This window comes from Neovison vison, chromosome 3, assembly GCF_020171115.1.
Source record: "Neovison vison isolate M4711 chromosome 3, ASM_NN_V1, whole genome shotgun sequence".
Lineage (NCBI taxonomy): Eukaryota > Metazoa > Chordata > Mammalia > Carnivora > Mustelidae > Neogale > Neogale vison.
This window is the reverse complement of record NC_058093.1, coordinates 69008376-69028437: the sequence shown is the minus strand read 5'-3', so window position 1 is coordinate 69028437 and position 20062 is coordinate 69008376. Positions and strand designations below refer to the sequence as shown.

General features: G+C 35.7%; 1 protein-coding gene and 1 long non-coding RNA gene across 3 annotated transcripts in view; one reads left to right on the top strand and one right to left on the bottom strand.

Annotated features, from left to right (window-relative positions):
- LOC122902597 overlaps positions 1–2480 on the top strand; it is a 60915-nt gene extending 58435 nt beyond the window's left edge. The window contains exon 5 of one of the 2 annotated variants that reach the window (XR_006383829.1): positions 2209–2480. This is a non-coding gene — a long non-coding RNA (uncharacterized LOC122902597). Of the gene's footprint in view, positions 1–68; positions 110–2208 lie in introns of those variants that run through there. The other variant, XR_006383830.1, reaches the window with a different exon arrangement.
- PDK1 (pyruvate dehydrogenase kinase 1) overlaps positions 1–20062 on the bottom strand; it is a 31162-nt gene that overhangs the window by 6377 nt on the left and 4723 nt on the right. Inside the window, exons 3-8 of the mRNA XM_044242345.1 lie at positions 19536–19607; positions 17425–17609; positions 17055–17150; positions 15574–15651; positions 14095–14171; positions 12202–12300 (exon numbers count right to left, since the gene is read on the bottom strand). Of these exons, the coding sequence (XP_044098280.1) occupies positions 12202–12300; positions 14095–14171; positions 15574–15651; positions 17055–17150; positions 17425–17609; positions 19536–19607 (607 nt within the window). The remainder of the gene's footprint in view (positions 1–12201; positions 12301–14094; positions 14172–15573; positions 15652–17054; positions 17151–17424; positions 17610–19535; positions 19608–20062) is intronic.

Here is a 20062-nt window from a genome sequence, read left to right as displayed (position 1 = left end):
CAGTTTAACTGCTGATGGGAAAGTATTGCTCTTTCTTTCCTTCTTCTTTCCTTCTCTCTCTCTTTCAGGATTGTTTTTTATTTGAGAGGGAGAGAAGCACACAAGCAAGAGCAGGGGCAGAGGGAGAGAGACAAGCAGAGACCCCACTGAGCAAGGAGCCAGAGCGGGGCTCGATCCCAGGACCCTGAGATCATGACCTGAGCCGAAGGAAGCTGCTTAACCACCTGAGCCACACAGGTGCCCAAAGAAAGTACTGCTTTTCAAAACAAGTACCATGCAATCCAAGTTGTGAGTGTAAACGTTTTCCTCACTGGTAGACTTCACAGAACTCCTCCAATGTGCACAATTCTAATGCATAATAAGCTCCATCATAATACAGAGTCAGTGCTGTGGCTTTGCCTCTCACTGGCCACACATCCACAGTGCAGCGAGCACAGAACGGGGCATAAACTAAGTCTACCCAGATGTAACAATGAATTTGTTATTCCTTTCTGGTGGGTGGTCTGGCAATCAGATTCAAAATGCATGAACCCTCTGACCCAACAGTGTTTATCCTAAAAAAAATAATCAAAGAAGTGTGCAAAGTATGTATGAGAATATCTACCACAGCACTATGCAGAATAGCTAAAACTGGATTATAACCTAAAAAGGGGACTACTGAAGTAAACTAAAGCACATTCTAAAATAGAAAACCACTGAGCCATGAAATATTGTGTAGAACTGTAGGTACTGGGGTGAAAGAGGTCCACACAATACTATTCGGCAGCACAGACCCCCCCCCCCCAGACAACTTCCTTTTGAGTTTAGAGTACACTGGTCTTTGGATTGTTCTAATGTCATTTCTCAACTCAAATCACATGTTAAGCTGAATTTAGTAATTTATTTAGAGACTATTTTCATTCTGTTTTCCTTTACAGTTAACAGGGCCTTATTTTCCACATTCTCCTTTGTCACAAAATCTAAATTGAGTCTACTATGTGTAACATTAATATACAAACAAATCTGGTTTAACATGTGTGTGTGAACATGTATGTGTGCGTGTGTGGTACACATATATGTGAATGAGTGAATAAGTAGGTAGATGGATAGATAGTGTTGAACAGTTAAAAAGTCAGTAGGCTGGAGGTGCCTGGCTGGTTTAATTGGTATAGCATCCAACTCTTAATCTAAGGGTCATGAATTTGAGCCCTACATAGGGTGTAGAGACTACTCAAAAAAAAAAAAAAAGAGAGATAAAAAAATCAAGGACTTGATCACAAATAAGTTTAAAAGAGCATTATTAAAAAAAAAAAAGGTCAAGCCTGGATAGCTTATAGTTGAGTTTTTATATGAATTTTAAATATCTTTACAGTACGCATATATATTACTTTCATAGTGAAAATGACAGATTTTAATTTTTAAAATAAAAATATGCTTTGAAATACCACTTGAGGGTTTGCCTCTGATACATCTACAATTAGAAAATTACAGTATAAAAATATACAAAGACTTTAGTTAGAACTTGAACATAAGCATGCTTGAAATTGTTTTTGGCTATGAATTCAAAGTCCAGTGAAGAGATTTATTTTCATAAAATTAATAAAGAGCTCTGGGTATTTTCTGGAATCCATCAATTTGTTAATTACTCATCCTTTAATTTAATGTTCTGCTGCACATTTACTGGTAATGTGAGTAAGAAGTGTGGGTGTTCTGTAAATATTAAGTAAGTAAACAATGTATTAGAATAGATATTAAGATAAAAAGTAGACTTCAGTAAATACTTCCTGGTTTTCCTTAACCTTTGGCCAGAAAGGCGACAACAATCTTACATGAAACAAGAAGTAATTTCTCGCTAGAGGACAGTATGAGAAAAGCAGAGAGCTGAGTAGAAAGGACAGAGGTGACTTTGAGAAGCGTCTTCTTCTTACAGGTGAAGGGGGTAAACTAAGCCATAAGAATGTAACTAAAAATTGGGGCGCCTGGGTGGCTCAGTGGGTTGGGCCGCTGCCTTCAGCTCAGGTCATGATCTCGGGGTCCTGGGATCGAGTCCCGCTTCGGGCTCCCTGCTTGGCGGGGAGCCTGCTTCCTCCTCTCTCTCTCTCTCTCTGCCTGCCTCTCTGCCTACTTGTGATCTCTGTCTGTCAAATAAATGAATAAAATCTTAAAAAAAAAATTTAAAAAAAAGAATGTAACTAAAAACTGATAAAGCTAACCTCCTTTGCTTTGCAGCCAAAGACATAATAAACTGGAACCAGATTTTTAAAGTGGTCGAAAGAGTTTCTAACAGAATTTAACAGATGATATTATGCCAGAAGATTTGAATTCTTTGAAAAAAGGGGAAAAGGGATTAATGGCAGAGAGGGACAGACAGTTGGTCTGTACATATTTAAGAAGAATGGCAATCTGATGAGAAATATGTTGAGAAAGATATGTGAAAATTAAACTTCTGATCAAGATAATTTGAAGAAAAAATCGAGAATCATCAGAAGAAGCCTATGCCAAGGAAATGTAAAGATATTACAAAAGAGATGGGTGATACACAGTAATGTCAACAGAAAGGCTGAGAAAGAGAAGTTTGCCAAAATTTTTATTTTTAAAGTTTTCTCTTTGGTGTATGAAATCACCACTTTGCAATGTCATCTAACCAAGAGTTACCATCCCTAATTTCCTGTTCCCCATGACACTGGCCTCCCTGGGGTAATTTGTGTGAATTTCAGATCCAAGGGAAATGAACCACTAACTTGATGACAGCTCTAAAGTCAGGAGATTTACTAACCCTGAACTCACCCAGAGCTCCTGAAGTCTCCTCCTCAACAGCTTTCTCAATGTCTAGTTTGTAAAATCACCAATAGGGAATGAACCATGACACTGACATTTTAATTCGAAAGACATGTGGCTGTTAACACTTATTTTATTTACTGAGTATAGCACAAACACCAAATCTAAAAGAGCAGCTCGAGTCATCAGCCAGAAAAAACCAACTCTCTCACAGGATTCTCAGCCAACGGAAAAAAGGTGAAAAATATAAAAAAACTGAATAAGCTAAAAGAATGGGAAGAAAGACTATATGAAGACTATTTAAAAACTCAACTATAAGCCATCCTGTTGACTTTCTAATATATATCATTTAGTACTAGTTTTCTATGTTTCTATAGACAGATTAAAAACAGACCTTGATCCTGAAAATCCAGTGCTAGTGATGGGGATGAAAACTCTACTGAAGAAATTAAAGCAAGCATCTATTTAACAGGAGATTTGATCATGTGACCTTGGATGTGTGGAGGAAGAGCCTAATTTGGGTAGGGCCTTTACAGGGACTTCTAGAACAGCCTTTTCAAGACCCTTCTGAGTCTTCCTTTCCTTTTTTTTTTTTAACAGCTTTATTAAAGTAATTCATGTACCATAAAATTCACCTAAACTGTGAAACTCGATAGTTTTTAATATATAAGTAGATATGTACAACATTCACCACAAATTTTAGAATATTTTTATTACTTCAAAAAAAACCCCTGGACTCTTTATTGGTCAGACTCCTAAGCAACTACTAATCTGTTTCTTGTCCCTATACATTTGCCAATTCTGGACATTTCATATAAATAGAATTGTATGATATGATTGGTTTCTTTCACTTAGTGTAATCTTTTCAGTATTGTAGCTAGCAGCCACACTGGAGCAGGTATCCACACTTCATCTCTTTTTATGGCCCAACAATACTCCATCAGATGGATGTACCACATTTCACTGAAGTGCTCATCAGTTGATGGACATCTGGGACATTTCCAATTTTTGGCTATTATGAATAATGCTGCTATGAACCTTCCTGTATAAATTTTTGCTTGAATACCTGTTCTCATTTCTTTGGGTATATACCTAGGAATGATTCAAAAGATACCATAGGAATGGTATATACCATACCATAGGAATGGGTCATTATGAAACTTTCTTGACACTACAGAGACAGATTCCCCAAACAAATCCTGCCCACCAGCACAGGCCAAGTCTCTGCTAAGTGTCTAAGAATTCAGTGACTCTTAATCCACGCTGTGATGGATAACCACAAGTAAAAGCAAACAGCTACAGACCAACATGCAAAAGCACATGAAAGACAAAACAGCAAAAGATTATGAGAAAGGCAATGCTGTAGCACAACTGAGGTCCCCAAGCAGAAGACATGTGGGATTTATTTTGAATCAAGTAAACCTTAACAAGCAAGTAGATGACACATAACCAACCAAAAAATAGACATACATTAGCATCTGTGCTTAAAAAAAGTGATGCATTCACATTACTTTCTTAGCAAACAGATGGTATTTGCCATACATTTATGTGTGCATCACTCTTTTTAAATGAACAGCCAAGAGAGATAAACAGAATAAAGAAACTCAGAGGAAACAGTGTAGAGAGTTAAGGCATATTATTTTTTTTAGAAAAAAACATCTATTATTATCCTCAGAGTGATAAAAGAAGGTAAAACTAAACAGAATACTATAAAAAAGGAGTAATAAAAAATAAAAAGTTCCCGGAAATTTGTAAGATAATAGAAACAAAAATTCAATACAAGAGTTGGGAATTCAAAGTTGAGGGCATCTCACAGAGTAGAATGAAAAGTTTAAAGAGATAAAAAGCAGCAGAAAAAAGATAAGAAAAATCAGAGGATCAATTCATGAAGCCCAACATCCTCCAAATGGGACTATCAGAAAATGAAGCAGTAGGGAAGAAAGCACCAAGGAAACAGTGGAAATTCTAAAGGGCCCAGCTCAATGAGTAAGAAAAGACCCATACCAAGTCACATCATTAAGAAATATCAGAACAGAGCTGAAGAAAAGATCTTAAAAGCTTTAGTTAAAAGAGACAAAACAACAAAACCTGACACTTAAAACTGGTCGTATACAAAAGAACAGGAATTGGAATAAGCAGAAGTCTTCTCAAAAGGAATAGCAGGAGTTACGTCAGCAAAAATAGTGGAAAAAGGAAAAGTGTCTCATCCATCAAAGCACCAAGAAAAAGGCAAATACTGTCAGAGTCAACTTTGATCAGAACTCTAGAAATTAACCAAAGGCTTGCAGCAACCTGGGGAGCATTTAGTCAAGAAAAACAACGGACTCTGTGGTGTTTTAACTTGGCTTCTTTCCACCCCCATCTCCCATCAAGAGTGAAACCGGCAGCATGGTAGCCACTGGGAAGGCTATCGTTCTTTGGCCTGATTCTGCACTCACCAATGCAGAAAGTCTTGTGTGCACCCACTTCCCATCCTCAGAAACATTTGTCAAAAACAGTTAGAGATAATTAATTAATTTGAAGGCTGCCTAGGGTAGTGTACAACAGTTAAGGCGAACAACAGACTAAACAAAAACCTTAACAGGAAAAGTTAGCAAATCAAATGTCCTTAGGGGCTTAGAAAAGCTCGAGGATATCCTGGGAATCTAAAAGGTCATATGTATACCCAGGGCTCTGTTCATGTTCAGTAAAGTTTTCATCTCTGGTGGACTGAGGTTCTGTACACATAGGACCCAAAGGTTAAGTCAGAGTTGTCAAGTGCCTGGCTGAGTGTTGAAGGTGTGCCCCAATATGCAGATGTAGACCCTTTACAAAGACTGGGAGATGGCAAGCATTTAAGGAACTTTTGGTCCAATCATTAGTTCACCACTAAGCTAACAAAGTAAATTTTAGTGGCCATACAATTTAAAGAATAAAGACTTTAGAGAAATAGCTTAAAGACTCACTAAACAAACAAATAACAACTAATCTTGGGGAGAGGGTAAGTATCTGATCTTCGGAGTCGTCATACTGTATTACCTTAAATGTCTAATTTTCAATAGAAACTATAAGGATGAGAGGAAACGAGAAAGTATGGCCTATGCAAAGGGGAAAAGAGAGAATCAATAGACACTATATCTGAGGAAACTTAGATTTACTAAACAAAATCTACATATTTTTTAAAGAATTTATTTGACAGAGAGTGCGGAAAAGTGAGAGAGCAAGAGAATGAGTGGAGGAACGGCAGAGGGAGAAGCAGACTCCCCGCTGAGCAAGGAGCGCAATATGGGATTTGATCCCAGGACCCCTCATGACCTGAGCTTAAGGCAGATGCTTAACCAACTCAAACACCCAGGAGTCCCTAAATGAAGATTTTAAATCAGCTATTTTAAATATTTTGAAAGAACTAAATGAAACCATTTTTAAAGAACTAAAGTACAAGGTTGGTGCTTTCCCAAATGGAGAACAGCAATAAAAAAATACACAGAAATTATGTAAGAGAACCAAACTGAAATTCTAGAGTTGAGAAGGATAATAACTAAAATAGAAATTCAGAAGGGCTCAACAGCACATCTGAACACGTGGAAGAAGGAATCAGTGATAGTGAAAACAAGTCAATTGAAATTATCCAGTCTGAGAAACAGAAAGAAGAAAATGAAGAAAAGTGGGGGAAAAAATGAAGAAAAAGAGTATCAGAGACCTGTGGGACTCAAACAAGTGTACTGACATGTACAAGCTGCGAATCCCAGAAGAGGAGAGGAAAAGGGGGCAGAAAGGATATCTGAAGAAAAGAAAGATAAAAGTTTCCCAGTTTTGATTAAAAAGATGATGTTAATCAAACTCCAGGTATAAGCTCAAAGAGATCCGTATGTGGACAAATCATAATCAAACTGTCAAAACCCAAGAAAAATCTTGAAAGCAGTAAGAGAAATGATTCATTACATAGAAAGGATTCTATTCTAGTAAGATTAACAACTGATTTCTCTTTAGAAACCATAGACAGCAGAGGTGGTAGGAGTCACATTTTCAAAGTGCTGAAAGAAGGTCAATCAACTAAGAATTCTATATCTAGCTAAACTGTCCTTTAAAAATGAAAGAGAAGCCAAGACATTCTCAAATAAGCAAAACTTGAGAGTTCATTGCTGGTAAACCTGCCTAACAGAAACTAAAGGGAATCCTTTAGCCTGGAATGAAAGAACACAAGAGAGTAAAATCCACATAAAGAAATAAAGAGCACCAGGAAAAGTAATTACATAGGTAGATACAAAGGATGCTGTAGGTGTATTTTTTGTAACTTTCTTCTCCTATCTTATTGAAAAGGCAGTTTCAGAGGACATAATTCTAAATCAGGGTAGCTGAATATACAATGTTTAACAATGTAGGTTTCATGACAGTAACAGTACAAAGGATGGGAAGGGAGAGGGAATGGACCTATATAGGAACAAAGCCTATGTATACTATTATAATTAAGTTCATATTAATCTGAACTAGGTTGTTATAGATAAATTAATGTTCATTGTAATCCTGGGACAACCACTAAGAAAATAATTCAAAGAAATGTAATAAAAGAAAGAAGAAGGAAATGAAAATGGGAGAAAATATCATTTTAACAAAAAAGGCATCAGTAATAGAGAAATAATCAAAAGAGACCTAAGATACATACACAACAAATGACAGAATGGCAAAATAAATTCAACATTAACAGTAATTATGTTAAGTGAAACTGACTTGAACCCTCTAATTAAAAGGTGGACATTGGCCGACTGGATTAAAAAAAACATTCTTTAACCATGTGTTGTCTATAAGAGACATACTTTAGATTTAAAGACACAAACAGGTTGAAAGTAAAATCTTGGGAGAGGTACCTGGCTGGCTGAGTTAGAAAAGCATGTGACTTTGGATCTCATGGTTATGAATTCAAACCCCAAATTGGGCCTATAGATTACTTAAAAAATAGTAAAATCTTAAAAAAAAAAAAAAGTAGAATCCTGGAAAAAGATACACTATGGAAACAGAAACCAAAAAAAGCTGGGATGGTAATATAAAAATCAGATAAAAACACACTTTTATTATCAGAGACAAAAAAGGGCATTTAACAATGATAAAAGGCCAATATATTAAAGACATAAAATCATAAATATGTATATAGTTTAACAGAACTCCAAAATACATGAAGCAAAAACAGACAGAACTGAAAAGAGAAACAGACAAGTCACAACAATAGTTAGTCACAGGGTGTCTGGGTGGCTCAGTGGGTTAAGCCTCTCTGCCTTCGGCTCAGGTCATGATCCCAGGGTCCTGGGATCTCTGCCTGCCTACTTGTGATCTCTATCTGTCAAATAAATAAATAAATAAATCTTTAAAAAAAAATAATAGAGACTTTAATATCCCACTTTCAAAAAATGGATATGACAATTATAAAGAAGATTAACAAGAAAACAAAAGATTTGAACAACATTACAGAACCAATTAGGCTTAAGTACTATCTATAGAACACTCTATCCAACAACAGCAGAATACAGATTTTTCTCAAGTACGCATGAAACATTCTCCAGGATATGTAACATTCTCCATAGAACATACATTAGCCATAAAACAAGTCTCAATAAATGTAAAAGGACTGAAATCATAAAAACTATATTTCTGACAACAGAATGAAATTAGGAATCAATAACAGAAAAAAAATGAGGGAATTAACAAATACATATAAACAATATACTGCTAAAGAACAGATGGGTCAAAGAAGAAATCACCAAGAGAAATTGGAAAATACATTGAGATAAATGAAAATGCACCATAAAAAAACTAATGGGATAGAGAGAAAGCAGTAGAGGGAAATTTATAGCTATAAAAGGCCTTAAATCAATAACCTAAATTTCCACCTTAAGAAAATAAAAAAAGAGCAAACTAACTCCAAAGCAAGCAAAAGAAAGAAATAACAAACATTAGAGGGGTAATTAATGAAATAAAGAATAGAAAAAAATGGCAAAAACTCAACCAAATTTGTTTTTTTTTTAAAAGATTAATAAAATTGACAAGATTTTAGCTAGACTGACCAAGAAAAAGGGAGAAGACTCAAACTGATAAAGTCAAAATGAAAGTGGGGATATTGCTAGCAATCCTACAAAAATAAGAATTATGAGGCAACACTATGAACAATTCTATGCTAAAAAATTAAACAATCTAGGTGAAACATACAAATTCTTAGAAAGACACAAACTACAGAAACAACATCAGGAAGAAACAGAAAATCTGGGGTGCTTGGGTAGTTCAGTTGGTTAAGTGCCTGACTCTTTTTCTTTCAGCTCAGGTCATGATCTCAGGGTCATGAAATCAAGCCCCACATCAGGCTCCGCTGAGCATGGAGCCTGCTTGAGTTTCTCTCCTTCCCCATCTACCCCTCCTTCCTGCCAGCACAGTCCTCTCTCTCTCTCTCTCTCAAACAAACAAACAAGCAAACAAATAAATAAATAAGATCTTTTAAAAAAGAAAGAAACAGAAAATCTGAACAAACTGATAATGACTGAACTAGTTATCAAAATTTTCTCAAACTCAGGCCCATATGGCTTCACTGGTGGATTCTACCAAACATTTAAAGAAGAACAAAACTGGGGTGCCTGGGTGGCTCAGTTGGTTAAGCATCTGCCTTTGGCTCAGGTCACGATCTCAAGGAACTGGGATTGAGACCCCCATCAGGCTCTCCACTCAGCGGGGAGTCTGTTTCTCTCTTCCCCTCTGCTCCTCCCCCTGCTCATGTGCTCTGTCTCTCTCCCTCTCTCCCCTTGCAGGGGGACGCACTCTCTTCCTTCCTTTCAAATAAATTCTTTAAAAAAAAAAAAAAGTGAAAAGATAAGCCACAGAATAGAACACTTTCAAATCATACATCTTATCAGGAACTAGTATCTATGATAAAAAAAAAATACAGGAAGGGAACTCTTAGCAACAATGAAAAGACAATCCACTTAAAAACTGAAGGAACAAAGGATCTTGACTGACACTTTTACAAAGATATACAAATGGCCAATTAGCACAAGAAAAGATGCTCAAATTATGACCCACACAAACCAAAACCAGTGAGATATCACTCATATCCATTAGTATGGCTATAATCAAAAAGACTGATTCTAACAAATGTTGACAATGATGTGGAAAAATTGGAACTTCTATATGTTGGTGGTGGAAATGTAAAATGGTATCATCACTTTGGAAAACAGTTCAGCAATTCCTCAAAACTTAAACACAGTTACCTATAAGCAGTTCAACTTCTATGTGTATACATAAGAGAACTGAAAACCTATGTTCACACAAAGACTTTGACATGAATGGCAGCATTACTCGTAACACCCCAAAAATGGAAACCACCCAGATGTTCATCAACGTGATGAATGGATAAACAAAATGTGTCATACCCATACTGCAGAGTATCCTTCAACCACAAAAAGTAATGAAGTACTGATACCTGCTATAACATATTAAGTGGGAGAAGTCAGTCACAAAAGACTACATATTTCAGAATTTCATTTTTATGAAAAGTCCAGAATAGGGAGCTCCATACACAGACAATACATTAGTAGTTGCCAAGGAGTGGGGAGAAGGAGAAATTGGGGAGTGACTGCTAATGGGTATGGATGTTTTTTTGGGAGTGATGAAAATGTTCTAAAATAACACAGTGGTGAATATTCTTAAAAACCACTGAATTATACATATTTTAACATTTTTTTCAAATTTTTATGTAAATTCTAGTTAGTGAACATACAGTGCAATATTGGTTTCAGGAGTATAATTCAGTGGTTCATCACTTACACACAACACCCAGTGCTCATCATAACAAGTGCTCTCCTTAATACTCATCTGCCATTACCCACACCCCACCCATCTCCCTCCATCAAACCCCCTACTGTTCTCTATCTTTAAGAGTCTGTTATGGTTTGTTTCCCTCTCTTTTTTCCCCCCTCTCACACATGTTCATCCATTTTATTCACTAAATTCCACATATGAGTGAAATCTTGCAGTATTTGTCTTTCTTTGACTGACTTATTTCGCTTAGCATAATACACTCTAGCTCCATCCACATCATTGCAAATGGCAAAGATTTCATTCTTTTTTGACGGCTGAGTAACGGAATTGTATGCTTTTGAAATAAGGAACAGTAGATGCCTTCAAAATTCTCCAAGATGATTATTTTCAATCTAGAATTTCAAGTATGAACTTAAATACTGGGAAAAGAGCAGGGGAGGTTAGGTCAGGGAGGGGAGGTGCTCTAAAAGAGCTAACTCCTCAGCTATTGTAACAGAAAGCTAGTATTTGCTCTTGAAAATTTTTGTGTTTCAGAAATTGTAATATCAGGATACTACTGAAAAATATCCCAATAAGTCCCAGAAAAAAATAACTAAAAGACAATAGTGACCCACAAATGGCCAGGAACTAATATATTTGATTTTTAAACTCTTTGCATTTATTACTTTATTTTTTTATTATTTTTTAAAGATTTTATTTATTTATTTGACAGATAGAAATCACAAGTAGGCAGAAAGGCAGGTAGAGAGAGAGAGGGAAGTAGGCTCCCTGCTGAGCAGAGAGCCCGATGCGGGACTCGATCCCAAGACCCTGAGATCATGACCTGAGCCGAAGGCAGCAGCTTAATCCACTGAGCCACCCAGGCGCCCCGCATTTATTACTTTAAAATAAAATTTACAATGATTATTTTAAAAAGAGAATCATCATACTCTAAGAAACTGTACTATCTGAACGATGAAGTAGAAAAACCCTGGAGTCAGAGGCCGATTTCATGTTCTGTGGCATTTATTTTCTCTGAAATTATGAGCTACACATTGTGTCTTAGTTTCCTCATCTGTAAAATCAACAATAAGATTATCTGTGCTCCTAAATAAAGAGCTTTTATGAGAAGCAAATGAAATAAAAGTAGATCGAAAAACATTTTTTAAAAATGCAACATTATATACTATCTATATAACACTGTAAACATTCAGATATTTTAGCTTTTACTTATCCAAGTGGATATTCAAGATCACTGCTAAACTGTCTGTCTTCAGGATTTACTTTTCCTTGAATAATCTGGATTATGGACCAGAATAGAAACAGACTCAGGGGATAATTTCCAGACTCTGCCAGATAAATGAAGCAATGTGCCTTTTTTTTTTTTTTTTTAAAGAATTCCTTTATTTGACAGAGAAAGATCACAAATAGGCAGAGAGAGAGAGAGAGGAGGAAGCAGGCTCTCTGCCGAGCAGAGAGCCCGATGTGGGATTTGATCCCAGGACTCTGAGACCATGACCCGAGCAGAAGGCAGTGGCTTAACTCACTGAGCCACTCAGGTGCCCTGAAGCAATGTGCTTATTAACCATTAGAAGTAGGATTTCTTTCTCCCAAGAATAAGTTATGTCTTCAGGAAATTATGTACATGCCTGTGCATCAATTAAAACAAACAAGCCAGAAAGCACTTACCTTCACGGTCAAATCCTCATTACCCAATGTGATGTGGACTTGAATAGGAGGGTAAACACCTTTGTCAGCATGGTGTTCCATCGTTGCTCTCATTGCATTCTGAAATATATTAGGGTTCCATTCAAAATATAACTTCAAAAAAGATTAATTATAATTTTCAAATATATATAATATGAAATTTTAAAAATTTTAATTTGTTGGAGATAGGCCAAAGTATCACAATTCTTATATTTGAAGAATTTTAAAAATTATTGTCAATTTTGGAGGACTTTTGAAATACTCTGATTTAAAGATTTCAACTAAATTCTGCACATTTTCCAAAACCAGGCATCTCAACACTTTGACTAGTTTACACTGAAGCTGAAGATTCTATCCAAATACATCTATAATTTAGTAGGTAACAAGCAAACCTTATTTTTGAAAAGTTTTGTCCCTATTTTTAAGAATCATTTTAATGGCCATAGATTACTTTGAAGGAAAAAAATTTTTTTTTCATGTAGTATTCACAGCAGTGGTCTTACTATGATGTAGAAACTAATCCAATTCTCCACTAGTTTGAAACTAAGGATATTTACACTGTGAAACTCTTTTGATCAATTCCTAAAGGATACACAGTACACAATGCCAAAATAGTATAAGCATGAAAAGATAACATGACATGTAGCATTGCAATAGAAATTGATAAAACTCGATACGGTTAAAGAGGCAAAAGATGGGACTGAATTTGGAAATAGGAGTGTGTGACCAAGGTATACCCATCAGGGTTGAGTATCCCTGGGGAAAAGATGCTACTGTCTCTACCAACGGCTATTTAAGATTTGGTTCCAAATGAAAGCCATTATTAATGACACTATGTAAAATATATTATAGAATATGATACTTCTTTTATTAAGCATCATGGGGAATAAGATCTCTAGTAACTGAAATTTTAAGGAAAAAATTAATTTTAATCCTTTAAGTGCCAATTGCTTATTTATTTAACCAGTTGGATAGAAAGATTTTTTTGTAAGGCATTAGATACATTCTTGCTGTCCTGGCAACAAAAGAGCATTCTTGAACTCTTGTTGTTCTAAGAATTCAGTCAGATTTTCTGTGTTTCAGAGTATTTTTCTTTTTCACGATCAGACTGAAAGTCGCCTCTGCTCTCTACTAGATGACTACTGGCTCAAGACATGGTAACTAAAGTAAGAGAAACTGACTATATAGGCTCGATTTTGGGCAGTCATTTTCAGCTACAAGGACCTGTACCACTCCTCATCACTCACTTTTCTGTGTATCACCAAGTGTCACTGGTGGGTTATTGGGGGATAAAGTACTCAACATTTCTAGCATAATTTTATTTAGTTTTTGAAATTTGTTGTAAAGAGCAAATATAATAGCAAAAGCCCTGTAAGTCAATATAAATGACTTTCTCAAAAACCCCCACAAATATATAATAGTTGGACTCTGGTCTTCTAAGGGGGAAAATTGAGAACCATTCTTCTAAATATTCTATTTTGTAAAAACAGAACTTTATTGAACACTTACACTGAGCTACCATTGTTCTGGACACTTAGTAGGCTACTCCCAATCTTCCTAACAACCTGGATAGTATTATCCTCATTTTATAGAAGAGGAAACATAGACTCAAAAAGGTTGACTGATTTGTCCAATGTCACACAGAGATTAAGTGGCAGAACTGGAAATCAGGCCCAACTCTTCCTGTCTTCCAAGTACAAGCTTACCACTACACTGAAGTTTCCATCAGCATGGATAAAACGCTGATCTCCAGCAACGTGACATGACACTGAGCATGAAATGACATCTTGAAATGCAAGGGAGGAAAACCTGGTAGAGCAGATCCCTAACCTCAAGAAAGGACTGATAAAGGTTATGTAATACTATTTTACAAACCTTGAAAAGTTCAAACACCATGTGATAGAGATGGGATGGTACATAAACCACTTGTATTGGCTGTCCTGGTGATTTTGCTACAGAGCAGAAGAGAAAAATATGAAAGTACAGAGAGATGTGCTTAAAGCATTTTCAAGAATATATTGTGTAGTGATGAAAAGAAAACATTTACTATGGAGGGTAGTATTATTTGGGGGAGAACTGCCATCCCGGTTCTTCACTGCGTTAGTGTTGACCCCACATTCACATAGATTTATAACTGATGGTGACAACATGAGTTTGCAGTCATTCTTGTGATCCTGCATAACTGTCTAGCCAACCTAGCTTCCCATTTTCACTATGATGGTGAGTCTTTTAAAAGGACTCTCGGCCTTAAGGTCAGAATTTTATTTTCCAAAACAAAAGTGTTAAAGTCTTATCTAAGTTCCATGGTCCAACTCACATCAATATACTATTAACATTTTATTAAATTTAGAAGCCCAATTGGAGATGCAGTGGCAGGGCAGGGGGAGGGGGGCAGGAAGGAAGTTTGTAAAACAGAACTTTAAGTAGAGCAAAGGAGTAAGACTCACCATACCTTAGAATTCTAATTGATCCAATAAATTGGACTCTCCTCTGAATTAACCGCCCCGTGGAAACATGGATGGGACACCTGGAAACTGCTCACAGTTCAGGTTCCTAAACTATCATTTGTGCATTGTGATTCTTTACTGAGTGGTATTGTTACGAAACAAAAGAGTTAATATGGCTTTAGAAAAACACCAAGCAATTCTATTTTCAAGTGAAGAACTTCTTCCACTGTTCTCCCACTGTAAGGTCCAGAATACAGTTTAGGAAAAGCCTATTTAATTGTATTCTTAAAGGGACATCTTAACTTAGTAACTGTTTTTCCCACTACCCAACTACCCCACCCCCAGAGAAACACAATCAGATTTATCAACCTCTTTCCAAAACATCAGAATTTTTTTTGTCCAAAAGGCACTAGTCAGGGTGAAAAGATCATCAAAGATAAACAGATTCTCAAACAGAAGAGCATTTTTCTTTCCTTTCTATACCTCCAGTCTTTTTACTTCCTCAACAATAAAAAATGATTCACTACTCAGGAAATAGAATTCTTAAAGGATGAATTTTACATTATTGGAAAACATATAACAGTGAAATATAATTTTCTTGGCATCATTTTTTCTACAACCAAAACAGAAATAAAAATGAACATCATCAATTAAATATAAACAAAATGGGGAAGAAGAGCCCAAAATGCTTTTCGAACAGAATCCAAGTAAATTACACACACACACACACATGCGCGTGCGCACACACCCACAATTCTTAACATGATTGCTCTCCCTCAGCCTTCATCTTCAGTAAAGAAGTTGATGAAAAGTCCTGTTATATTAAGACACATCTAAATTCTTCTTATCACTGCTTCTCAGATAATCACAACACTAATCATTGAGGAAAAGACACCATCACACTTACCATTTAGTTCTTCAAGTTCTAGTTCAGGAGAGTTAATATAATACAAATCACACAGACGCCTAGCATTTTCATAGCCATCTAGTGTGAATCAAAACAAACAAAAAAAGCATTAAAATAAATTTACTTCTATATCACACATTAAGGTGGCAATAGTACTGATCAATGAAATTTTAAAACTGTCTATAGATGAAAATATACTTCAATTATCTTATTTGGGGAAGATCTTAAGTATGACATGACAAAACCTAATACCCATGAAGGAAAAATGACAGATATTATATAAAAATAAAGACATCAAAACAGAAGACACCATAAACAAAGTAAAAACAGCAAGGTGAAGGAACTATTTACAATACATGTAACAAACATGTAGAGTTGGTGAAAGTTTAGAATACAGACACTCTCATTCATTATTTGATACCTTTTTGGAGGTATCAAAATTTTAAATGCATTTTAAATGTCTTGAATGTTAGGAATCTTTCCTTCTAAAATACTAGCAAAGTCAGCAGATATCTAAAGATGTTCACTGCAGTATTGCTGCTGGTAATAAAAAAAAAAATGAGGGACGCCTGGGTGGCTCAGTTGGTTAAGCAGCTGCCTTCGGCTCGGGTCATGATCTCAGCGTCCTGGGATCGAGTCCCACATCAGGCTCCTTGCTCGGCAGGGAGCCTGCTTCTCCCTCTGCCTGCCTCTCTGTCTGCCTGTGCTCGCTCTCTCTCCCTCTCTCTCTGACAAATAAATAAATAAAATCTTTAAAAAAATGAAAACTGCCTAAACATGAAGCAACAGAAGGATGGATTAATACATTCTGATATACCCATGAAACCATTCAAAACCCTGAAGTGTATCGATATATACTGAACATGGAATGATGGCTCTAAACTTGTAGAGAAATATACATATAGCACCCATTTTCCAAAACAAACAATGTAAGACCAACAATTACATATGTATAGGAGTATATGTGGCATAAGAGGAAAAAGTGTGGAAAGATGCAAACCAAACTATTATGAATTATGGCTCCTCGTATAGGGTGATATATACTTTTTGAAGTGAAACAGATACCCCCACAGTATCACCATACTTTCCCTAAAAAAGTGTATCAACAAAATATTCATTCTATATATTATGTACAATTAACGTTATAAACTTATTTTCAAATCCATATATTTGCCCTAACATTTTATCTCAAGATATAAATAATTATTTTAATAGCAAGAAATAACACCCGGGGCGCCTGGGTGGCTCAGTGGGTTGAAGCCTCTGCCTTCGACTCAGGTCGACTCAGGTCATGATCCCAAAGTCTTGGGATCAAGCCCCACATTGGGCTCTCTGCTCAGCAGGGAGCCTGCTTCCCTTCCTTTCTCTCTGCCTACTTGTGATCTCCGTCTGTCAAATAAATAAATAAAATCTTAAAAAAATAAAAACTCAACAATTTTGATTTTTGCATCTTTCCTGAAAGGAGAAATATAAATATTTACCTTTAATAACTTCAACTACATTGCAGTTTGGATTTATGCTTCCAATGTGTTTTCGATGAGCTGGGCTTCCTTTGCCTTTTCCACCAAACAATAAAGCTATCAAAAAAAAAAAAAAAAAGCTATAACTCTCTATAACTGCTTTTTCCAGATTTGAAGACTGTTTCTCTAAATGGTACAAATAGTAGATATTTTCCTTAAATACACACCTAGTATTTTACATTCAATGAAAATACCTCCTTTGTATGGCAATTTACTTAATATACAAAAAAGCTAAATTAAATGTTTCTAAAGAGAAGTTTTCTAAATAAGTTTAAAATATACATATATATTCATTTCATTTTGCTTTTTCTCTTGACTTCTGGATACTTACAGTGCTGATTGAGTAACATTCTAATTGAAATGCGACTCATGTAGAAACGATCCAAAAAGTACTGAACATTCTGGCTGGTGACAGGATCCACCCCGAAGCTCTCCTTGTATTCAATCACACCCTGGGCCATCGTGGGAATAACATCGTTGTGTCGGTTCCTGATCCGGATCACAGTATCTGTAAAGCTAAACAAACCTGACTTGTCAAAATTGCCAAATGTTTAGACAAGTGAATTTAATACTAAAATGTAAGTTTAACTAACCCATACTAGGCAAGAAATCCCTGATACAGTAAAAAAGACAACTGGCGTATGTTTTCTTATGCTTATTTAAATAAATTTCAGATCATAAATACACAAAATCAATGACAGTACAAAATTCTCCAAAATAAAACTTTTGAAACTTATTTTCTTGTAATTCCTAAAAAATAAGGCTGCCACAAAACACAATCCTAAAAATATTAAGGGTTTTCTTTAACCATTACCATCTCAGATCATCTAAGCACTCCCAATGAGGACAGTATTCCTGGGACGTTCAGCATTAAGAGAAGACAGAGCGCTTGCTTCTAGGGAACACATGCTCTGTAAGGAATAAAGATGAATGAACCAATAAAGCCTGCCTGTTTGGGGAACTATTCCCTATGGTTCCAAGAAAGAAAGAGCCACTGAGAAAAGTAAAAGAAATTCTAATTTCATTGAATCTATTAAGTTTAAAAATGGGAGAGGAAGAGTCTACTGTTGTGTTAAAAGAAAAATTTCTGAGTCACCCAGCCTTCCCACTTCTGTCATTTAATAGACATTATTGCATTTAAAGACCTAAATAAAAGAGAAAAGTCTTAATTATGAAGTAACAAAATCCATCTTGTAACATACCCATGAGAATTTACACTTCTGAATGAGTGCTTTCCCATTCAAAGTCATCATCTTGAGTACTATTAACTTATTCCAATGATGCTCTCACTGCTCAAAATATTTTTGAATTCCTAGTTGTAATCTGCTTCAAAACCAAACCGCTAATCTCAAATACAAACAAGAAAACTCCTCAAAAACAACAAACAACTCATCATTTCTAGTCACCCTTTATTTCACTTCTCTCTTCTCAAAACCCCAAACAGTATTATTCTGCTTGATCGCTCTCCGTCTTTTTTAGATTCAGCTCTAACCATTTTCAGGTTTCATAGCATAACATTTATTTTTAAGAAAGAGGGCTTCAGTTCAAATCCTGATGCTACCACTAGTTGGCTATTTGAGTTCAATGCTACCTAAGTTTCTTAACTTCTTCGTGCACAGACAGCATTAACTCAATAGCACTGTTTTAAAGATTTAATACACAGTGTGCTTCATACGTAGGCAGAGAGTAAATCCTTGATCTTATTTTCAGACCAAAACACATTTAAAAAGTGAAATGTTGCCATCATCTTTAAAGACAGTTAAAAAAAAAAAGTGTAGTGAACTCTGAGGACAGTAAAAGAAGTCATCTTTAAGTTCTGAGCAACATTCATTGGAATAAGCAGGTAACTTCTTAGAGGACTACCTGGGTTTATCAATTCTGTTATGCTGGTTATTAAATTCGTTATATTACTTTCATTATCTTACAGGCCAAAGGTCATAAAGTGAGACTCATAGACTGTTTTTATAGGACTTCAGTATTTAAAAAATTTTTTTAAATTAGTTGCAATCTTCAAAATTGGGAGATTTTAAAAGTCTAAGTTTACTGCTTTTCTTTAAACACACGCACAAAAATCAGACAATCTGGATAGTGTTTGTGCATTGGCAATAATCTGCCAGAGTTGAAGGTGGCATGCACTCTCCAGGTTGAGTCCTCACCAGTTCCCTACCATCCAAATGGCTCTGAGGCCACATCTAGATTTCCACTGATCACCACACTTTAACTGTGTCTTTTCTTGTATTTACTGCCTTATGGTATTTGTCATACCTACATGAGCTTCTTTAGACACATACTATCATATGTTCTGGAGTGAAGAGAAATTGAAAGTTAATTTCCCTAAAGTGACCCAATAGCAGGTTTAAGCTTGATATACTTATATTTTTTATATGACATTTAAAGAGTATAAAAATTATATTCAGAACAGGATCAAAATAGTGAACTTACTCATAAATAGTTTTAGCATCTTCAGCACTTTTGTCTTTAAATTCAAGAAGTTCCTGAAGACTCTGGATATACCTAAAATGCAAATCAGTGGGGTAAATTTGTTCTTTTACGTTTTGAATGTTCAATATTGTAAAAATACTAAAAAGGTATTTTTAATTTTAACATCTTTTTATTTTTAATTTACAATACTGCTACAAATTATGGTTGAAGTAGGATTTTTAGACCCATTCACATTTAAGCAAAGTCTGGCACAAAGTAGTAGAAAGTGCCTTTTTCCCTAAAAACATAGGGTAAATTAAGAATTTCAGGATGTTGGGTGCCTGGGTGATGCTGTTGGTTAAGTGACTGCCTTCGGCTTACATCATGATTCCAGCATCCTGGGATCCAGTCACACAACCGGCTCTCCCTACTTTGCAGGGAGCTTGCTTCTCCTTCTACCTCTGCCTGCCACTCCCCCTGCTTGTGCTGTCTCTCTCTCTCTTTCTGTCAAATAAATAAAATCTTAAAAAAAAAAAAAAAAAAAAAGA